This window comes from Colossoma macropomum, unplaced genomic scaffold, assembly GCF_904425465.1.
Source record: "Colossoma macropomum unplaced genomic scaffold, Colossoma_macropomum, whole genome shotgun sequence".
Taxonomy (NCBI): domain Eukaryota; kingdom Metazoa; phylum Chordata; class Actinopteri; order Characiformes; family Serrasalmidae; genus Colossoma; species Colossoma macropomum.
In genome coordinates, this window is record NW_023494801.1 from 33,122,650 (window position 1) to 33,142,303 (window position 19,654).

The following is a 19,654-nucleotide window of genomic DNA, read 5'->3' on the forward strand; positions in this document are numbered from 1 at the left end:
AAGACTCATGGCTCAAATCAGATTTTTTGCTCAGATCCGATCTCTCTGACACGATGGTTCACACTCATTTAGGTATGTTACTCAAATCTGTCATTAATGTGACGAACCGGCGTCCTGAAATGACCCTCATGAGCTCATCCTACTCAGTAACGTCACGTGAATGAATCACGAGCATCATCAGCACAAACTAACGAGCAGAACGAGCTTCGCTGTGAAGATAATTAACTCTGATCAGCTCTCAGCTTTGTTATTAGAGCGAGACGAAGGAGAGAAAGATGAGATGTTTACAGGCTTTAACTTCTGTTCGGCGCTGTTGCCATGGTAACGCTGAATGATGGTCACGCGCAGTGGGAAAAAAAGCACATGAATTCCGATCTGAGCGTCACATTAAGGTCACATGGCCACGAATTGGATACGTATCCGATCTAGGACCACATATGAAAGTGGCTCAGGTCAGATTTGAAAAGATCAGATTTGTGTCCACACAGCTCTGAAAACACCAGATCTGAGTCACATTGGGGCAAAAAATCAGATTTGTGCCACTTCAGCCTGGTAATGTGAACGGAGCCTTTCAGTCCTTTTGCATTCCAGGCTGTCTTTATAGTTTCTCTTTTTTTCCTCACGTAATTAGCACTTTTTCTCGATTATAATTTCTCATTAGAGTCAAATATATCAGTGTTTTGTTTTTAGCGTCGTGCCACTGTTGTTTTCGTCATCCTGCATTTCCATAATGTCAGTTTCGTTTTGATTTAGATGCTGTTCAGTAGACTTTAAGTAGCAGTTAACTTTGTTTTAGGCCTTTGTTTTGCTCGCAAATGAACATTGTGTATGTGCTTCAATGATATTTGATTTAAATTTCTGTTTATTTAAAACAAAAATAATGAAGGGGCTGATGGGAAACCTTTCCACTTTTATTTAATTATCTTTTGTTGTGTTGTGTAGTGAATGGACCTTAATACATCTGAATAAACCTTCCAAGCAACTTGATAAATGTGATCTGAAGTGTTAATTCATGTTTTAAGGTATAGTCAATAAATGAATTTGAACACTTTCTCATTCAGCGTAAACAAACCAACATTAATTGCTTGAGCGAGGCTGAAGTCGGTTCTTATTCATAGACGTATAGATTGGCGTAATGTTTTGGGAAGTTCAGTGATGAGGATCAGGGAAAAATCCAGTCAAATCACGTTTCTTGTCACATCACATTTACACAGGTGTGAAGGTGAGTGAAAGTCTTAGGTGTGTAGCCCCCTTGTAGTACTTAAATACACAAAATTTATATATGAAAAATATATATACATACATTAGACTATGTATTAGAAGTTATACACATATACACAATATGCACATTAATATACTCTAGTATTGCACCATTCCAATGTACAGTTTTTGTACAGTAATATGTAATATAAGTAATATAAGCTATAAAATAAAAGCTATAATATATACAGTTTACATTTACATATATGCAATTAAATGCAATTAATAGGTCTGGGGTAGATAAATGAGACGCAGCATACACAGCGTATAGAGTGAATGAATATGTATGTGAAATGCACATTTAATTCTTGGTCCAGCTGCAGTGACCTTTAACAGTGACCACCAGCTGTTTATACTAGCGTTCCTCTGTCCGATGCTTAGCAACACAAGCCTCGCAGTGCATTTTGGTACACAATCAGCTGATGCAACCAGAGCCGGTTTAACCCTTGTGTGGTGTTCAGGTCTGTGGGACCCGTTTTCAATGTTTACCAAAAGACAAAATGATGTGATTTATTATTATTCGAATCTCAGATTCTTGGTCTTTGCTCATTTTCTGTGAAGAACATTTTCAGTGTCTTCACTCTGTTCACCCCCCACACATTTATATTACACATGTGGTGTTGGGTGAACCTACGGGGAGTAAAAGTGTGGAGGTGCTGTGTCCTTCACTCTGTTCTCCTCCTACATGGCCTGCTGTTAGTGTGTGTATGTGTTTGTATATATATATGTATGTGTGTGTGTGAGGGTGGACGACATGGACAGGCTGCTGACTGGCTACAGCTGCTAAAGGAGAACCCCACGCTGGACACTTGTGATATTTTAAACACCTGATATTTTTATATAAATTGTTGTGGCTGTATTAATTTAATAAAACAATACTGTGGTGGGTCAACAGACCACTGAGTAACAAACACATCAACACCACACAAGGGATACGGGGAGACTGGTCACTTCCTATTTCTTCTATTATACCGAGAAAGACAGCTGAACTCTAGAGTGAGTGGGTCCTCAGTGAAAAAGGGGGAATGGAGCTAAATGGCTAAAAAATAAAAAATTACGTGTTTCTAGCCATTTGTGTGGAAATTCTGCAAAGCAGAATTATGTATTTCATTAAAAATATATATAAAAAATCAAAAATATATATTTTTTTATTTGTCTACAGCAAACAGGTTTTGGCCAGTAGCATGCTAGCATTACTGCTACTGAGTGCTGATTGGTTAGCATTACTGCTACTGAGTGCTGATTGGTTAGCATTACTGCTACTGAGAGCTGATTGGTTAGCATTACTGCTACTGAAAGCTGATTGGTTGACATTACTGCTACTGAATGCTGATTGGTTGACATTACTGCTACTGCGCGCTAATTGGTTAGCATTACTGCTACTGAGAGCTGATTGATTAGCATTACTGGTGCTGAGAGCTGATTGGTTAGCATTACTGCTACTGAGTGCTGATTGATTAGCATTACTGCTACTGAGCGCTGATTGGTTGACATTACTGCTACTGAATGCTGATTGGTTGACATTACTGCTACTGCGCGCTAATTGGTTAGCATTACTGCTACTGAGAGCTGATTGATTAGCATTACTGCTACTGAGCGCTGATTGGTTGACATTACTGCTACTGAGTGCTAAATGGTTAGCATTACTGCTACTGAGTGCTGATTGGTTGGCATTACTGCTACTGAGCGCTGATTGGTTAACATTACTGCTACTGAGAGCTGATTGGTTAGCATTACTGCTACTGAAAGCTGATTGGTTAGCATTACTACTACTGAGAGCTGATTGATTAGCATTACTGCTACTGAGAGCTGATTGGTTGGCATTACTGCTACTGAGTGCTGATTGGTTAGCATTACTGCTACTGAGAGCTGATTGGTTAGCATTACTGGTGCTGAGAGCTGATTGATTAGCATTACTGCTACTGAGCGCTGATTGGTTGGCATTACTGCTACTGAGTGCTGATTGGTTGACATTACTGCTACTGAGCGCTGATTGATTAGCATTACTGCTACTGAGTGCTGATTGGTTGACATTACTGCTACTGAGTGCTAAATGGTTAGCATTACTGCTACTGAGTGCTGATTGGTTGGCATTACTGCTACTGAGAGCTGATTGGGTATCATTACTGCTACTGAGCGCTGATTGGTTGACATTATTGCGACTGAGTGCTGATTGGTTAACATTACTGCTACTGAGTGCTGATTGGTTGGCATTACTGCTACCGAGTGCTGATTGGTTGACCTTGGTTGGCATGTGCTTGTATTTTCGCGTGTGGATGATTGTATCCGGCATTGCTCATGTGTGGCTGCAGAATTTCTAAAATACAAACAGTTTACAATAGCAGAACCCCTTTTCGGTGCTACATAGAATCATTTTCATAAAGTTTCCATATAGAGCCATATAGGCTACAACACATCCTCCATCAGTATGAAGAACCATTTCACCACGCAAAGAACCATTTAGGACTGCAAACGGTCCTTTGAGTGTTCATGGTTCTATATAGAAACACTGTCTTTAAAGAACCCTTGAAGAACCATCTTTTTTCTAAGAGTGTACATGTAAGTAAATTGAAACACAGCCTTCGGTTCAGCGCGACAGAACAAAATGGCCATCGTCCCTTCTAAGTGCCCTAAGTAGGGTGCTTGCATGCGGTTTGGAGCGCGGCCGCACCCTGCCAGCGGCGCGCGACTCTGCTTCTGTCCAATCAGTGAACGGAGAGGCAGGACACACGTCACGTGCGGCCGGTGCCAAAGTTCAGGCCCGCCCTGCTAGCTTCCTTTCCTGTTGCCGTCGGCTGTAGAATCAGACCAGTAAGTTAAAACCCGATGAAATAATCCGCGTCCATCGGCATTAAAATACGTGTTTTCGCTCATTTTCTCGAGTTGGGTATCAAGAGAAGGTGCCTAACTTCAATCCTAGGTGTTCATTTCCATTATTTTGCGCTTTGGTCCACTAAGATGAAGAGGTTGAATGTAGCGCGGTGTCGCGTTGTTGTAGTCTGGTTAGCCGGCTGCGCTGCTGTTGCTGAGCCAGTGGCTCGCAAAACAACAAAAATACAGCAAATAAAGCGGAATATCGCTTTTATTTGATTACCTGTTTAACACGGAGAGCCTGTACAGTTTAATCTAGCTGTTCAGTGTTCAGCTGGACCTTGATTAGCTGCTGTGCTAACGCAGCTACAGTACAGCAGTGTTAAACACTTAAAGCTACTCTGTCTGTTTACATTTTAAGCCTGTCTTCCAGCTGTAACGCTCGTTTTACCTGCTCCAGGCCGGCCATCCTCCTGTCCTGCACTTTAAATGGCATGATAAGCTAATGATCCAGTTCTGGCCCTAAATCGTGTTAGAGCAGGAAAGTGTGAGCCTGAATAAGTTGGACCAGCAACGCACTTAAGCTGGGAATCTATAATTTAAGGGCTAATATTAAGCATATCTGTCAGGAAAAGAGCTCTAGATGATCCCCCTGATCTGAGGATAGTTTGTTCTGGGTGTTTTGATGCCTCAAGTTTGTGTTCTAAAGGTGCCAACGTCTGGTTTTTCAGAAATGGGCAAGTTCATGAAGCCTGGTAAAGTGGTGATGGTCCTGGCTGGACGCTACGCCGGACGCAAAGCAGTCATCGTCAAGGTAAGTCCTGAAACATGACCATTAGACCTGCACGATCACTTTCTCGCTCGATTGCGATATGGGACCGTACAGGGTGTCCCAAAAACATTGACATCATTTGAGATGTGAATATCTGAGGCAAACGACATTAAACAGGCTTCATGTTGGACAATACAAGATTTATGTATCAAAATCCCAACAGGAAATTCAGAGGGATGTAGGTTTTATAACCGATTTCACAGCTTCATAAATGTAATATCTTCCAGTACTGGTGGTCGTCCAGATCCCTTTGCCCGGCGCAGACAGCCTTCCTCTTTGAATTTTTTGTGCCATGTCCAAATCTGCTTTCCGTTTGGTGCATTTTTATTGAATTTTCTCGAAAATGCAGGCTGCACATTGTTGTTTGACTGTGTTGGAGCATATTCTAACACAAAATGCCTTCATTTCTAGTGAACGTCATTCTTCAACCTACATTAAAAGTTAAACTTGGTTAGTTTTTACACATTGTTAATATTTGAGATCGTTTGAGGGAGAATTGGCTGTTATTAGGCTACGAAATGATGTCAGTGTTTTAGGGACACTTTGTACAATACAAGGTGTTCTGGAGTTCAGTCGCTGTTTTGACTACACTTTTGTGCCCCAGATGAGCTGTGACTGAGTTGTAGATCACTTTGGTCAAAAAATATTAGTGCCTTTATTAAGTGTATTGTAGCTGCGATGTCTAGCAGAGAAATCTTGTAGCACTGAGAGTCACATTAATGTTAGTTATGTTTTGATTTGAAGTCTTGTGCTTTGTTGATTTTGCCTCCCTTGTTTCAGAATATCGATGACGGCACTGCAGATCGTCCATACAGCCACGCTCTGGTCGCAGGCATTGACCGCTACCCCCGCAAGGTCACCTCAAACATGGGCAAGAAGAAGGTCGCCAAGAGGTCCAAGATCAAGTCTTTCGTTAAGGTGTTCAACTACAACCACCTGATGCCCACCAGGTATGTATTGGCAGAACTACTCACCATGTAGTGGCAACTTAGCATTCGCACCTTACTCATTTAAAGAAGAATGGTAGGTGCTCAACATTTGCCGGTTTTCCAGTTGGTGCCCGTCCAAACCCTTCCCTGTTCCCGATGTCATCGTCCATGGTGATGTTTACCTGTAGACATCATCATATGCTAGTTAGGAAGACATTGCCCAACTGTTATCCTAAACAGTTTGACATGTTGTCACTGCAATTTAGTCGAACAAGCTTCATCTGAGATTTCCTACATGCTGTCATGCTCTGATCACATGATCCAGCTTGTAAACAAAAGGCCCTTTTCACAAGAATCGGAAGTGTGTGAACGTTGGGTAAAACAAGTTCTGCTATTGCCTTACGGACAATTATTAACCTCAGAAATACAGGCGTTCGTATCACAGAAAGGTGCGTCACTTTATCTTTGTTATAGTTGCCCAGATTGAAATTTGAGGATGTGTCCAGAGCTGATGGAGAACAAACACACAACAATGTAGACGTCCAGACTTAATAAAGGATATAAAGGCTTTATGGGGAAACTCCTTCACAGGTATCAGAGTACAGTAACGTCTGTGAACGTCTACAGAGTGATAAATCGGTTTAGGTGAAAATAACTACAACCAAAATGCCAGATCTGCCATATGAGCTGGAAACGTTGGAACAGCTTACTTGGCAAAAAGCTTAACATGTGCGCATGCCGGCAGGGGGCGTGCCAGGTCATCATGGATCGTAGCGCCACTGTGGACATTTTACAGAACGACCGGCTCCAGTGAACGAACGCCTACTCCCCGCTGAGCACTCGCTCTCAGATACTGACAGCTTTTGAGGGCGAAAATGAAAACTATTCCTCTGAAAGCGGCCGCAGCAGCAACTTTGAAGCACAAACTGCACGTTAACGCTGGTCGGCAGCGCTGAGACGCTGACACAGAGGGTCTTTTCCATTGTCTGAAAAGTTTATTCCTTTATTAATTGCACAAACCTGTTTTTCCTCTGCTCATGATGAGCGGACAACCCAGTGAAACTGAGATGAGGCTGTTTTTTGCTTCAGAGCACCTGAGTGAGCTCTACTCATCGTAGTTGTTATCGCTTTAGCGGAAGCAGCGAGTGCTTTCAGCAGAATAAATGCCGTAATCTGGAAAGGGCCAAAAGCAAAACTTTTCTTGCGTCCCACTCGACTTGCTAACATATAATGGAGAATCATTTTTCCTTCTTGAAGAAATTGGCGCTGTCTCTGCGATTGTCATGCATATTTTAAGCCTTTGTGCTTCTTATGTCTTTCTTTAAAAATGTATAGCTTTAGTTGATGAGTGACTCAAACTCAGTGGTGCTGAATTTGGTCCTGGAATACTGATGCACTCGTATCGCTGCTGTAGTTATTCTTTTCATCCGAGATCTTTGTTTGCACAGCAATGTAAAGGCGAGTGTCTATTGTTTGTCACTGAAGTGACACAATGGCCGACATCCGCTGTCACAATGTTTGTTGGCTTTTTGTTGGAGGGGAAAAACAACGTGCTTTTGCTGTCCTGTGAGAACCAGGAGAAAAACAAACCCGTATCCCTCGTTTCTGCTACGTTACAGTCAATGTTCAAGGATGCTGCCTCGTGTTCAAAACTAAAAATGCAGACTTATCTTTGTACACATGACTGCGTTTGCAACATGAACATGGTCAGCGAATAATTGTGGGCGGATTTTGATTTGGCTTGAAATCCTGGAACGTCCAGACCTGTGACTAATAGGCCTGTCGCAATCGTGAAATGTCAGTTTTAGTGAAATGTAATGATTAATTGCTGCCTAAATAGCTGCTTAACAGTTTAATTGTCTTTATCTTTGTCCTGTGTTTGCACAACCCAACTGATAACTCCCCAGTTCACGTTTGTTGCTATGTAAGCATATGATTGTGAACTAAAAGCTGTGGAAAACAACAATGAGCTCAAATGAATTTGAATCAGGCGATGATGTAATTGTGACAGGGCAAATCACGACCCTGAAGAGGTAAGAGAAGGCAGGAATGAGTTTGAGTAGACTAATTTTTTAGGTGTTTTATGTTTTTATGACTAGAGTAATCTGTACATACGTGTGGACACGTGGCTGTGGTTTGTGTGTGTAGCTGAACATTAGCTGAAAGCAGAGTATTTAGTATTTGGCGTTTCACCCTGTATTTATTTGGCTTTCTCATTCATCCTCTTCCTCACTTCTCTTATTGATTTAAATTGTTACTCTGGCAAATTTGAGTCGCTAAAGTTGCAAACAGTGAGATCCATGAGATCAGTGTGTGAACGTATGTAGGAATGTAGTTTTATTTGCTCTCTGGTTGGTGGTGGTCAGATTCAGCTGGGTTTGGTTTTTGCAATCTTTTGTGGTGCAACTAAACAATAGAAGCCATATCGCCCCCTACACTTCCTGTAGTGTATTACAGTCTGTCAGAGTGACTGTGTGGATCATATGAACATTATAGAGGCTTTTTAAATGAAACAATAGAAGCCATATCGCCCCCTACACTTCCTGTAGTGTATTACAGTCTGTCAGAGTGACTGTGTGGATCATATGAACATTATAGAGGCTTTTTAAATGAAACAATAGAAGCCATATCGCCCCCTACACTTCCTGTAGTGTATTACAGTCTGTCAGAGTGACTGTGTGGATCATATGAACATTATAGAGGCTTTTTAAATGAAACAATAGAAGCCATATCACCCCCTACACTTCCTGTGGTGTATTACAGTCTTTTGTAATCGTCAGTAAACATTTTATGAACTTTTATCTCTGTTTGTCTGTAAAAAAGAAGCTAAAAGCAGTTTATTCTCTCTAGGTACTCTGTTGACATTCCTCTGGACAAAACCGTTGTCAACAAGGATGTGTTCAGGGATCCTGCTCTGAAGCGCAAAGCCAGGAGGGAGGCCAAAGTGAAATTTGAGGAGAGGTAAGTACTTCATAGAACATCCATTTCAGGCACCCATGCAGTGTCTGAATCAGCTGAGTCCTCTCTTATGAGGGATTCAGACTGATAATGAAGCACTATAAATTGGTACATGTTCTCCCGAGTTTAGCATTGACTGATTCTGAACATGCTTCTCACACAGGGATCAGGCATTTGAGTATTACAGCCTGACATCAGTGTTAGAATTTGTTCAGAAACGCTTCCAGGGATTTATTTTGATTAGCGAAAAAATATCCTTGTATTGATCTATTAAAGGAATGTTTAGGCAAAAAATCAGAGTTTTCTACCCAGTTTTCTACTTAGCCCACATGTAGTCAGTCAGCCAGGACATGTTTGGTGTCCAAATTTGCCACTTTTAGTTTTGAACTCGAGCTACGGGGCTAACATTGCTAACAAACACGAAGTCAATAGTCACCCTAATAATTTCAGTAAATACATCCCCAAAACTTCTCTCAACCCACTAAAACCACTTCCAGGTCTCCACTGAGACCGAACAGATTAGTTGATGGGATTTAGGACACAGTATGACTACGTATGATAGTATGTTCACACAGCAGGTAAAAGTGGCCCGATTTTATCACCAAATCAGATTTTGTTTGGCTGTTTACATTATCTTTAAATGTGATCTGTATGGGACATCAGTCTGAACAGATCAGCTCCTAAACTGAGCCGTATGTGCAAAAGAACAGAGCTGCTTCACGGCTCATCCAGAGGTAAACAATCACGACCGCCAACGAACGCCAGTCACTCCCGGAGGATCAGGTTCATCTTCACCAGCATCACAGGAGCCATCATGAAGCTTCACTGACTGACAGCTGGGCTCATCACCCTGAATGTGTCCGAGCTGTAAAAAGGGCGCGGTCACTTCTTTGGTTCGCGTCCTCGGATTCTTTAAACTTCGCTTTCAGACTTTTAACTGTTCTTTGACGCTGCAGCCTCGTTCTCCTGCGGCCGCGTTCGGACATTTCTTTCAAAATCTCTTCAAACACGGAGGGTTTTGAATGAGTCTCTTCTAATTTTTGTACAGAAACAAAACATCGGCCCAAATGTTTGAGTCTCAGCAGCGCGAAATTATGGTCAGTGTCGAGTTGGATTGACGTAAAAGCCGCCTGAGTTCTGTTCTGGCTGTTGAGACGATTTACATTAAGATATGCAGAGCATATTTACAACTATAAGGGCAAGAAAACAAGCAAAAAACAAAATGGCTAATTAATCACAATTGAGAACATTCAATTAATCGTGATATTGGTTTGAGGTCATATCGCCCAGCACTACTGTGAGGTGTGAAGGGTAAGAAAGCTTTGCTGTGTAGCTGAATGCTCACAGAGGCCATTTTAGACAGCAGGTATTGTTTATTTTTATAGCTCACAGTAAGTCATACTGTGTCCTAAATCACTGTCTGCTCAGCCTTAATGAAGATCTGCATTCGGGTTGAGAAGTTTTGGGGAAGTATTTACAGAACAGATTTGGGTGACTATTGACTTCTGTTTATTATAGCTCCAGTTCGAAACTACACACTTAAAATGATGCTTCTTTAGTACAGAAAATGGTTCTATGTAGAACCATGAACGTTTAAAGAACCCTTTACATGATTAAAGGGTTCTTTGCATTGTGAAAGAGATCTTCAGATTGAAGTGTTGAATATTGTTCTGTATAAGAACCAAAAAGGGTTCTTCTCTTGTCAAGCTTGTAATAGTATAAGAACCCTGTTTGATGCTATATGAACAGTTTAACAGAAGTTCTATATAGAACCATATTCAACACATTTTCCATCGTCTTGAAGAACCCTTTCATGATGCACAGAACCCTTTAATCAAGCAAAGGATTTGTTTTCTGTATAGAACCATTTTCTTTACTAAAACCCCTTGAAAAACCGTCACTAAGTGTGTAAAGAAGCAACATTTGGACTCCAACCTTGTCTGGGTTGATCGACTACATCTAGGGAAAGTGGAAAATTGTGCTTATTTGAATTTTGAATTGTTCCCTTAATTGTCTGCTTTGGTTTTTACTGAACTGACTGACTCTCTTCTTCTTGCAGATACAAGACCGGCAAGAACAAATGGTTCTTCCAGAAGCTCCGATTCTAGATGTTCATTGGTTTCTCTAATAAAGCTGTAAAAACACCCCAACTCTCCCTTCTCTCTTTTGTGATGGTGCTGTTTGTTTATGGCTTTGAGGAGGTTCAGTGTTATGAAGTATTCCTCCAGTTTTTGAGTAGAGAAGGATGAAAACAGCGTTCAGCGTTTATTTAAATTATCGGCGTGTCATACGTTCTGCATTCATATAGGCTCGGTTCTCTTAATATGGTCATTTTGAGCTTTCTGTGATCGAGCCTGGGACTGCAGCTTTGAAAACCACGTACAATAATTAACACTTGTAGATTTTCATAGCAGCCAGCAAAAATGACAAGATGCAGAATTGCAAATTATGAAAAGCCGACTCTAAAACCTCGAGCCTGTGGAAAAGTCCTTCCAGAGGATTTGTGCCAAATGGAAAAATGTCACGTTTCATGTTCAGAAACTGCTTTTTTCACCTCCCTGAATTCAAGTACACATTACATTTACCGAAAAACTGAAGTACTTGTGCAGGTGAGACCCTTTAATATCAGTTTCAACAGAAAACGGAACATTTTTGAGAATATTTCATAAAAAAAAATAATCTTTTACTCTGTTTTGTGTGATGAGCTGGACGTTATGCTTGATGGATCCTGTTGAGAATGGAGACGGCAACAAATCACTGCTGTAATATTTATTAGAGTTTGAACTTAAAGGGGAATTTTCAGAATATGACAATGAAAAGGAGGAAAGACTGATTAATTTTTAGTTCATTGCACCTTCATTATATATGACAGACTAGTAAATATTTATATATTAATATATACAATTATTTTATGTACCTGAATTAATGCATAGCCTAAAAATATTCATTATTGTAAGCGTCCTAGTCTGACTTGGCATCATAACTTCTGGAAGTAAATAATGTTGAAGTTCTGTCTCTTCATCACAAACTTTGTGATGGACTATAAGCCAAACAATATATGTTTTTATTATTAAATGACGACAGTGATAATGGCTCTGATGTGTCCGCAGTGGATGTTTGTATTTTAGGAACCAATAAACATGAACAAATAATCCCCAGTTAAGCCTTCATGGAAAGAGCAATTAGATGCTCAACCTGCAGTGAGCTGGCTTTACTTAACCTCTTATTCTCCAGGGTGTATTTTGTTTTTTACATCTGAATTTAAAGGACCAAATCCTAAGGCACATTATTCAGTAACTGCATGAAATAAATGTAAATTTTTATTTTATTTTTTTTGTAAAAGCTCCCTCAAATTAACAGAACATGTGTTTTATGATACACATATTGCTATATGTTTACAATTTACTGCTGAAAGCCAAAAATCTTAGATGCTCTTTGTATCATTTTATAAAAATAATTTTTACAGAGCAGATCACTGAAGAGACGCCATCTGTTTATAGTTTATAGCCCAGATTTGAGGAAAAATGGGTCGACTTTAAGTAGATAGACAAAACGGAGTTCAGCTTCTTTTATTATAAGGGTTTAAAATGACATCACCCATCTATTAGACTGGAAAGAAGACAGTTACAGCTCTCATACGACCCCCACCTTCTGAATGTAGCTTATGAAATAGAGTTATGAAGAATATGACGAAGTGCGTTTTGGAACCACCGGTGGTCTCAAGGAGTTGAAGAGGACTGTTTTATTCTGTTTGAAGGTTTGATAGAAAATTCCAGTCACCTCAGACAGAGTCATCGCATTCAGCTGGTCTCGAGAACAGTTTCACCTTAATCTGAGACCAAACTCGAGTACTACAGCACCACTGAATGTCTGGAGAGTTAAAGCCTCTAAAAGCTCTTTCTCAGAAACTTGTTGCATGAAATAGTTCTGAATTCACTGCCTGAGGTCTGAGACACTGTTTTACGATAGTCTTGAGAAGATTTCTGCCTTAAAAAAACATTTTTAAATCCATTCATGGTGGAGGGATACATGCAGGGTGTTGTGAGGCAAAATAGTGCCCAAAGAAAACTTATTTATTAATTTAATATACTTATATATTAATTTAACATTCCATATAAACTCAGAAGACTCGTGTAGGTTCACTGGTGGTTTTGATAGTAAATAAAATGTCTATATTTGTGTTGTAGTCATGGCGACCCCTGGTTCCTATCACCACCACTGTAAAGACATCTGAACCATTTCACACCAAACCACTCTGAATCACTCTGATTACACCTCACTCACTGAATTACACTGACTTTTTCTAAAGGTATTGGAATTCCTCTTTAACTCATGTGAAGATTTAAATTATACTGTTTAAATTTACTCTTCATCCTGTTGTTCGTAATGTAATGTTACCTCATTATGGCTAAATAAATGAGTGTGACAGGAAAGTAAAACTGTAGTTTATTTTACTGCGACTTCTAGTAGTATTTTACTGTAGATTGAGGTGATCAAACCTGATCCTGGAGATCTGCCTCACTGGAGAGTTTAGATCCAAACACCTGGCTGTAACAGTCAGACGCCTCTGGAAGCCTTGATTACCTGGATCACATCATTTATACACTATATGGACAAAAGTATTGGGACACCTACACATCACACCTACAGGAGCTTTTATGAATCCCATTCTAAATCCATAGGCATTAATATGGAGCTGGTCCCCCTTTGCAGCTGTAACAGCTTCCATTCTTCTGGGAAGCTTCTACAAGATGTTGGAGAGTCTCTGTGGGAATTTCTGCCCATTCATCCAGAAGAGCATTTGTGAGGTCAGACACTGATGTTGGACGAGAGGGTCTGGCTCACAATCTCCATTCTAGTTTATCCCAAAGGTGTTTGATGGGGTTGAGGTCAGGGCTCTGTGAGGGCCAGTCGAGTTCTTCCACACCAAACTCACCCAGCCAGGCCTTTATGGAGCTGCTTTGTGCACTGGGGCTCAGTCATGCTGGAACAGGAAAGGTTCTTCCCCAAACTGTTCCCACAAAGTTGGAAGCATAGAATTGTCCAAAATGTCTTTGTTAAGATTCCCCTTCACTGGAACTAAGGGTTCTAGACCAACCCCTGAAAAACAGCCCCATATCATCATCCCTCCTCCACCAAACTTTACAGCTGGCACAGTGCAGTCAGGCAGGTAACGTTCTCCTGGCATTCTCCAAACCCAGACTCGTCCATCAGACTGACAGATAGAGAAGTGTGATTCATCATTCGTTGTGTGTGTGTGTGTGTGTGTATTGTGGCGATGCCACAGGGCCCACTGCCAACCTGTTGGTGACCTCCCTCACTGGTTTGCTGTGTGTTTTGTGCCTTTCTGTCTGCTCAGTTTGATAAAAGCGCTGCTCTTCTAACAGAATCACAGCTTGAGCTGGATCTTCTTTCAACTTTTATGTAAAAAACTGAAGAATTTCATTCATGCTGCTTGGTGGAAAACCATAAAGAATCAATATTTATTGTGTGTAAAGCCCACTCCCATTATCATACATGGATGATTCTACTGAACTGGTTTAAAGTCAAAGTTGAAAACACTTTTCAGACTTTAAACTGAACCTACACTAAAGTCCTTTTGCTCTGAGTGCCCCATACCTTAATTATGTTTATTTTATTAAAACAAATGATTAAAAACTCCATTTTGTTACTACCAAAACAATCATAACACTACTGAAACTTTACCAAACTGTTGCGGTCGTGACAATTTTAGCTCATTTTGAGCAGAATCTAAAAGCGCTAGCCAGTACATGACCAGCAGACACAGCTTTGAACAGCTGAACACACATAAAATCACCATATTTTATGTTGAAACACAAAAAAGTACTGAACTGCAGAAAATCTGTGTTTCAGTGGTCAAAAAACAATGGGATCCAACTGCTCACCATGTGGCCATGAGGGACAGGGATGCAGCCTCACTTTCTGCTCTAAAATGCAGGGGCGTGGCTAAAATAAGGCTCCGCCTACAGACTGAAACACTTTAGATGCATCCTAATCGCCCTTGTAGTTCCCTGCAAAGTGTACTGTACAAATTCAGGCATTTTAAGGGAGATTCTGAACCACAGGGTGGAAGGGATCTTCACACTGCGCAGGAAATGCTGAACAATGGTTGATCACTTCAAGGGAAGCTGCAGGAAAATTTACCCATCAGTAAATTGATTTGATGCTTATGATGCATTATGATGCTTCAGGACGTCTGAAGGTGTTTCTTAACTACAGTTCCTTTAACTGACATCACGTACTCAAGTGTGTCATACAGGGTTCGGCAACATGCGGCTCTTTTACTGCCCTGTGGCTCCACAGCACAATCAGATTTGTAGGTAAAAATAAAATAATCCTCCTTTACAGTAAAATAAAGCTCTGCTGATCGTTCAACACAGTTTAACTGTAAATGGTCTTAAACTCTGGAGTTTAGAACTGCTAATTCACCCTTTAACCTTAAAGGCTGGTGCACAGACTGTTGGTAACGCAGACAACAGTCTTGCCTGGCTAGCGGCTAACGAAAAGGCAAAGAGAGAGATTTAAGATGAACATTGATAATTTGGAGCTGAATGGACTTATTTGCATTTATAATTGCTCCAGCTGGTTTCCTGATACGTTTAATCTGCAATGAGAAACTGACAAACACTAAAAAGTCATGAAGCTGCTGTCAGTTTCTTGTTCAAATGTTCCCGTTCCACCTTAAATGGTGCAGCAGTTACATTCTGGCGCCTCAGGCACCATTTAAGGTGGAACGGGACCATTCGAACAAGAAGCTGGCGAATGAGAAGCGACTACAACCTCGTAAAAATTAAACATTGAGAGACATTTTACAAGAAACTGTTCAACTTTTGTGGAAAAGTTTCCTGCTGGAGATGCGAGAAAAGCAACTATAGCTGAGCTGAAGATTAAAGCAGAGCAAAGTAAGTCTGTGTTTTTGGCTATATTAAATTTGTTAGTCTCTACTAGAACATCAGCACATACTGAGACATATTTACAGCCAAGATGGTTAAAAGGACATAAAATGTTGTGGCTCCCAAGGTGGTTTGGTTTTTGCTGAAAGGCAACACTGCTTAGGAACCCTGTGGAATGGAATACAGCTTTGGTGTTTCAGACATGAAAACATTGGATTTGCATTTTTTTAAGTATTTTTTCTTTAATCTAAATCTTAAAGATATATAAAAAAATAAAAACCCCTCAGAAAAAATTTAACTAATTATAGCTGTAGCATTAACCCTTCACTGGAACTAAGAGCCTCTCCATTAACCATTAACCACTAACCAATTATGTAACCAGTTATTTATTAAATTTATGTTTTGTGTTGATGTGAAAACAGATATGAGGCCACAAGTTACTATGCTGAGGCAACAAATTACTGAGGCCACAATTAACTATACAGAAGCCGCAAACTAATTTATTGAGTATAATACTGTTGCTGTCCAAAGAAAACCATGTGTCTCTGTTTTTTTGTCGATTTTTATTTTTCTATTTTTCTTTACATCCTGTGAACATTTCATGATAAATGGACCAATAGAAATGCTCCAAAATCACTTGGAATAAAATCTCTTTACATTAACTTACATTAAGGTGAGAGTGTTTTAGCCCTTTCCTGTAAAGTTAGTATTTTGGAGATCTTTTTTTCGTTGGACAGCGACCATATATTAATTCGTGGCCTCAGTATATTAATTCGTGGCCACTCCTTGTTAAAAATAGTCCAGCGTCAGTTGGGGGCTCCGTGCAGATCTACTGTTTAAAGCAAAACACAGGGCTCTGCAGCGTTAGGAGCTTCCAGAAGCAGCCAGCAGGGGGCGCAGCGGGGCACCAGCGGGGCACCAGCGAACAACGGCAAGGACAGAATGTGCTTTAGTAACTACATGAGGCAGAAACTGAGCGCCTCATTTCACCCCAGCGTGGAGTAGGAGAATGAGCTGAAGGCGACAGCGCTCTGTTTTTGGGTCCAAAAGGTGAGTCTACCTTTTATAGCCCAGTGCCGAAGCTGTCGGACTCGTTATTCGATTAATTTGGCTGTGGTTCGGTTCGGTTCGGTGCGGCGTAGCAGCGTCGGTCTGTTGAGCCTGACTTGTTTACGTTCAGTTAACCTAGCAAAACGCTCTGGTTCAGCCGCCGAGACACGAATAATCGTGTTAATAATCTCGTGTTTAGCTGTGTTTCTGCTTTAATTCGTGAACAGTGTGAGTGTTAAGCCGTTAGCAAGTCTGTGTAACGTGTAATAAAGCTGAATAGCCGCTTAGGTGTTACGCTATACTTGTTCGAATTATCCGGTCCACCTTAAATGGTGCAGCCGTTACGTTTTTTTTTGTTTGTTTATTTTTTTTAAACCCGCCACCACCTCCTCTTTGGAGGAGACGTAGTACTCTGTTATTAAAATGACATATTTCATGATTTTATGAAGTCTTTTCATAAGAAGGAGGACATATAAACAGCCACATTTCGTCGACTGGCACCATTTAAGGTGGAACGGGGGAATTGGAACAAGAAGCTGGCGAATGGAAAGCCATAACGTTAGCATTTTTCAAAACTGTACTAACCTGTTAATGTAGTAACGACAAAAAGATAATTAAGGCCACCTTAATTATCTTTTTATCCTTACTACATTAACCGGTTACACTTTTACACTTTTAGAGGAAACACCAATTTTGTTAGCTTAGGTAAGTTGAGCCTTCGAGGAAGTTAATCTATTGATTCCTCTGTGGCTTCATTTAAATATACGAGTTAAAATACGAGTGGATCAGACACAGCAGTGCTGCTGGAGTTTTTAAACACTGCGTCCACTCACTGTCCACTCTATTAGACACTCCTACCTTGTCAGTCCACCTTGTAGATGTAAAGTCAGAGACGATAGCTCATCTGCTGCTGCACAGTTTGTGTTGGTCATCCTCTAGTCCTTCATCAGTGGTCACAGGACGCTGCCCACAGGACGCTGTTGGCTGGATATTTTTGGTTGGTAGACTATTCTCAGTCCAGCAGTGACACTGAGGTGTTTAAAAACTCCAGCAGCACTGCTGTGTCTGATCCGCTCGTACCAGCACAACACACACTAACACACCACCACCACATCAGTGTTACTGCAGTGCTGAGAATGATCCACCACCCAAATAGTACCTGCTCTGTGAGGGTCCTGACCATAGAAGAACAGGGTAACAGAATATACAGTGAAACAGATGGACTACAGTCTGTAACTGTAGAACTACAACTATATTGTATATGTAGTCCTCCTATATGGTCAGTGGAGCTGATGAAATGGACAATAAGTGAAGATACAAGGTTAAGGCTATTTGCTTAAACTGTACCACTAATAGAGAAAAACAGTGTTCTCCTTAGATGTCCTCTTATTTCCATCTTTATGGTAAGATCTGGTAAAGAATATGATGGATATGCTGAACACAGTTCATGCCCTGTGGAAGTCAATGGAAGGTAGCTGTTCATTTTGGTGGTGAAGAAGGTGGAAAAAAGATCTACCTTTGAGGAAAAACATTGACTTTTTCTTCATGAGATGGTTATGAATTCACTGCCTGATGTCTGAGACACTGTTTTATGATAGTTTTGACCTAAAATATATATATTTAACAGTATTTATGTTAGAGAAATACATGCAGGGTGTTGTAAGGCTAAATTATCCCCAAAGAAAACATAATGCGTAATTTAATGGCTAAGATGTAATCTAAGTCATTCAGAGTGGTCTGGTGTGAAAAGCTCTGTTCTAGAGAAGCTTAGAGTCAAAATTGCTCACAGTGGTGGTGATAGGAACCAGACGTCCACCTCTAAAAGGTCCTCACAGAGAGTTAATGCAAGGAATGGTGCCTGGAACATTGTTTTATGGTAGTTTTTAGAAGCTTTTGGCCTAAAACGTATTCTTTATCATCTGTTCATGGTGAAGGGATACACGCAGGTGATAAAGATGCAGAACCTGTTTATTAATTGTCCAGTTTTGGGAGGATTTGGGGAGGTGTGGACTGTGTTTTGGCTGTAAGAGGAGAGGGCGGAGACCTGGTGCCTCTCACAGATAACGTATCAGCGTTCAGTGTTCGCCCATTATAATCACCCCCACCTCTCGCTCAGAGAGCAGTAACCAGGGCTTTCCCTCAGGGCTGATGAGGACAGCTGCGTGACGCTTGAACAGGGATGTTTTCTACTTTTAATGTGAGGGATTTCTCCAGATCTTCAGTGCAGACTGTAAGTAACTTGATAGCAACACTGTTTTTGTTTAGGTTCTGTCATCTAACACAATTTAGAAATGCAGAATGTGCAGCTTTAATCTGGACTAAATGGGATTTTTAATGGTGAAACGACATTAAAGTTTAGTCCAAGCTTAGTCCATGAAACCAGCCAATAGAGACTAAAATACACAGAGTAGTTTGGACATTTGGCCAGGTTTGTGCTGTTGTATCACTAGTTCATGAATAAGATCCAACAATAGGAGTTGATTGTCAATGTGGTATACGGGTCATTCTACAGAAACGTCTATCTTTGTGTCCCTAGCGTTTACAGATATTTTACACTTGAAAAAACATGTTAGGGTTACAATTTATTTATATTTTAAAATAAAATAATAACTTTTTTAACAATTACACTTTCTTGAACCTCAATTTAGCAATATTGGTTTTTAAATCAATTATCTAGAATTCCAAGCACCACGGAAGTGCACGTCCCCACAGTCATGTGTGAAGGCTGAGGCCATATTTTGAAGAAAAAAACACTTTTGTCTGCAATATAAACTACAATAATCTATACACGACTATGGAATATATGATTTAAATGACATAAAGAAAACAAATGGAAAATAAATGTTATAAAATATATAACGAAAGTTCCCCAGGAGTCGTGTCACTGGTGTTACTGCGTA

The 19,654-nt window shown here is 40.5% G+C and overlaps 2 protein-coding genes across 4 annotated transcripts in view; both read left to right on the top strand.

Annotated features, from left to right (window-relative positions):
- Positions 1 to 3,993: 3,993 nt before the first annotated feature.
- Positions 3,994 to 10,935, top strand: rpl27 (ribosomal protein L27). 2 transcript variants are annotated; one of them, XM_036590036.1, is made up of 5 exons: positions 3,994 to 4,071; positions 4,803 to 4,885; positions 5,684 to 5,853; positions 8,683 to 8,793; positions 10,850 to 10,935. In XM_036590036.1, exons 2-5 carry the CDS (start codon positions 4,805 to 4,807, stop codon positions 10,896 to 10,898), a joined length of 411 nt encoding a protein of 136 aa, XP_036445929.1. In that variant the 5' UTR covers positions 3,994 to 4,071; positions 4,803 to 4,804; the 3' UTR covers positions 10,899 to 10,935. The 2 variants fall into 2 exon arrangements, with proteins under 2 accessions (XP_036445929.1, XP_036445931.1); XM_036590038.1 differs by lacking the exon at positions 3,994 to 4,071 and adding an exon at positions 4,142 to 4,160.
- Positions 10,936 to 16,608: 5,673 nt separating this feature from the next.
- The window catches only part of slc25a39 (solute carrier family 25 member 39), a 24,483-nt gene continuing 21,437 nt past the window's right edge, over positions 16,609 to 19,654 (top strand). Inside the window, exon 1 of one of the 2 annotated variants that reach the window (XM_036589186.1) lies at positions 16,609 to 16,754. Coding sequence is in view for 1 of the 2 variants with exons in the window: in XM_036589185.1 (XP_036445078.1) it covers positions 18,934 to 18,984 (51 nt within the window). In the remaining variant the exon portion in view is untranslated. Of the gene's footprint in view, positions 16,755 to 18,004; positions 18,985 to 19,654 lie in introns of those variants that run through there. The other variant, XM_036589185.1, reaches the window with a different exon arrangement.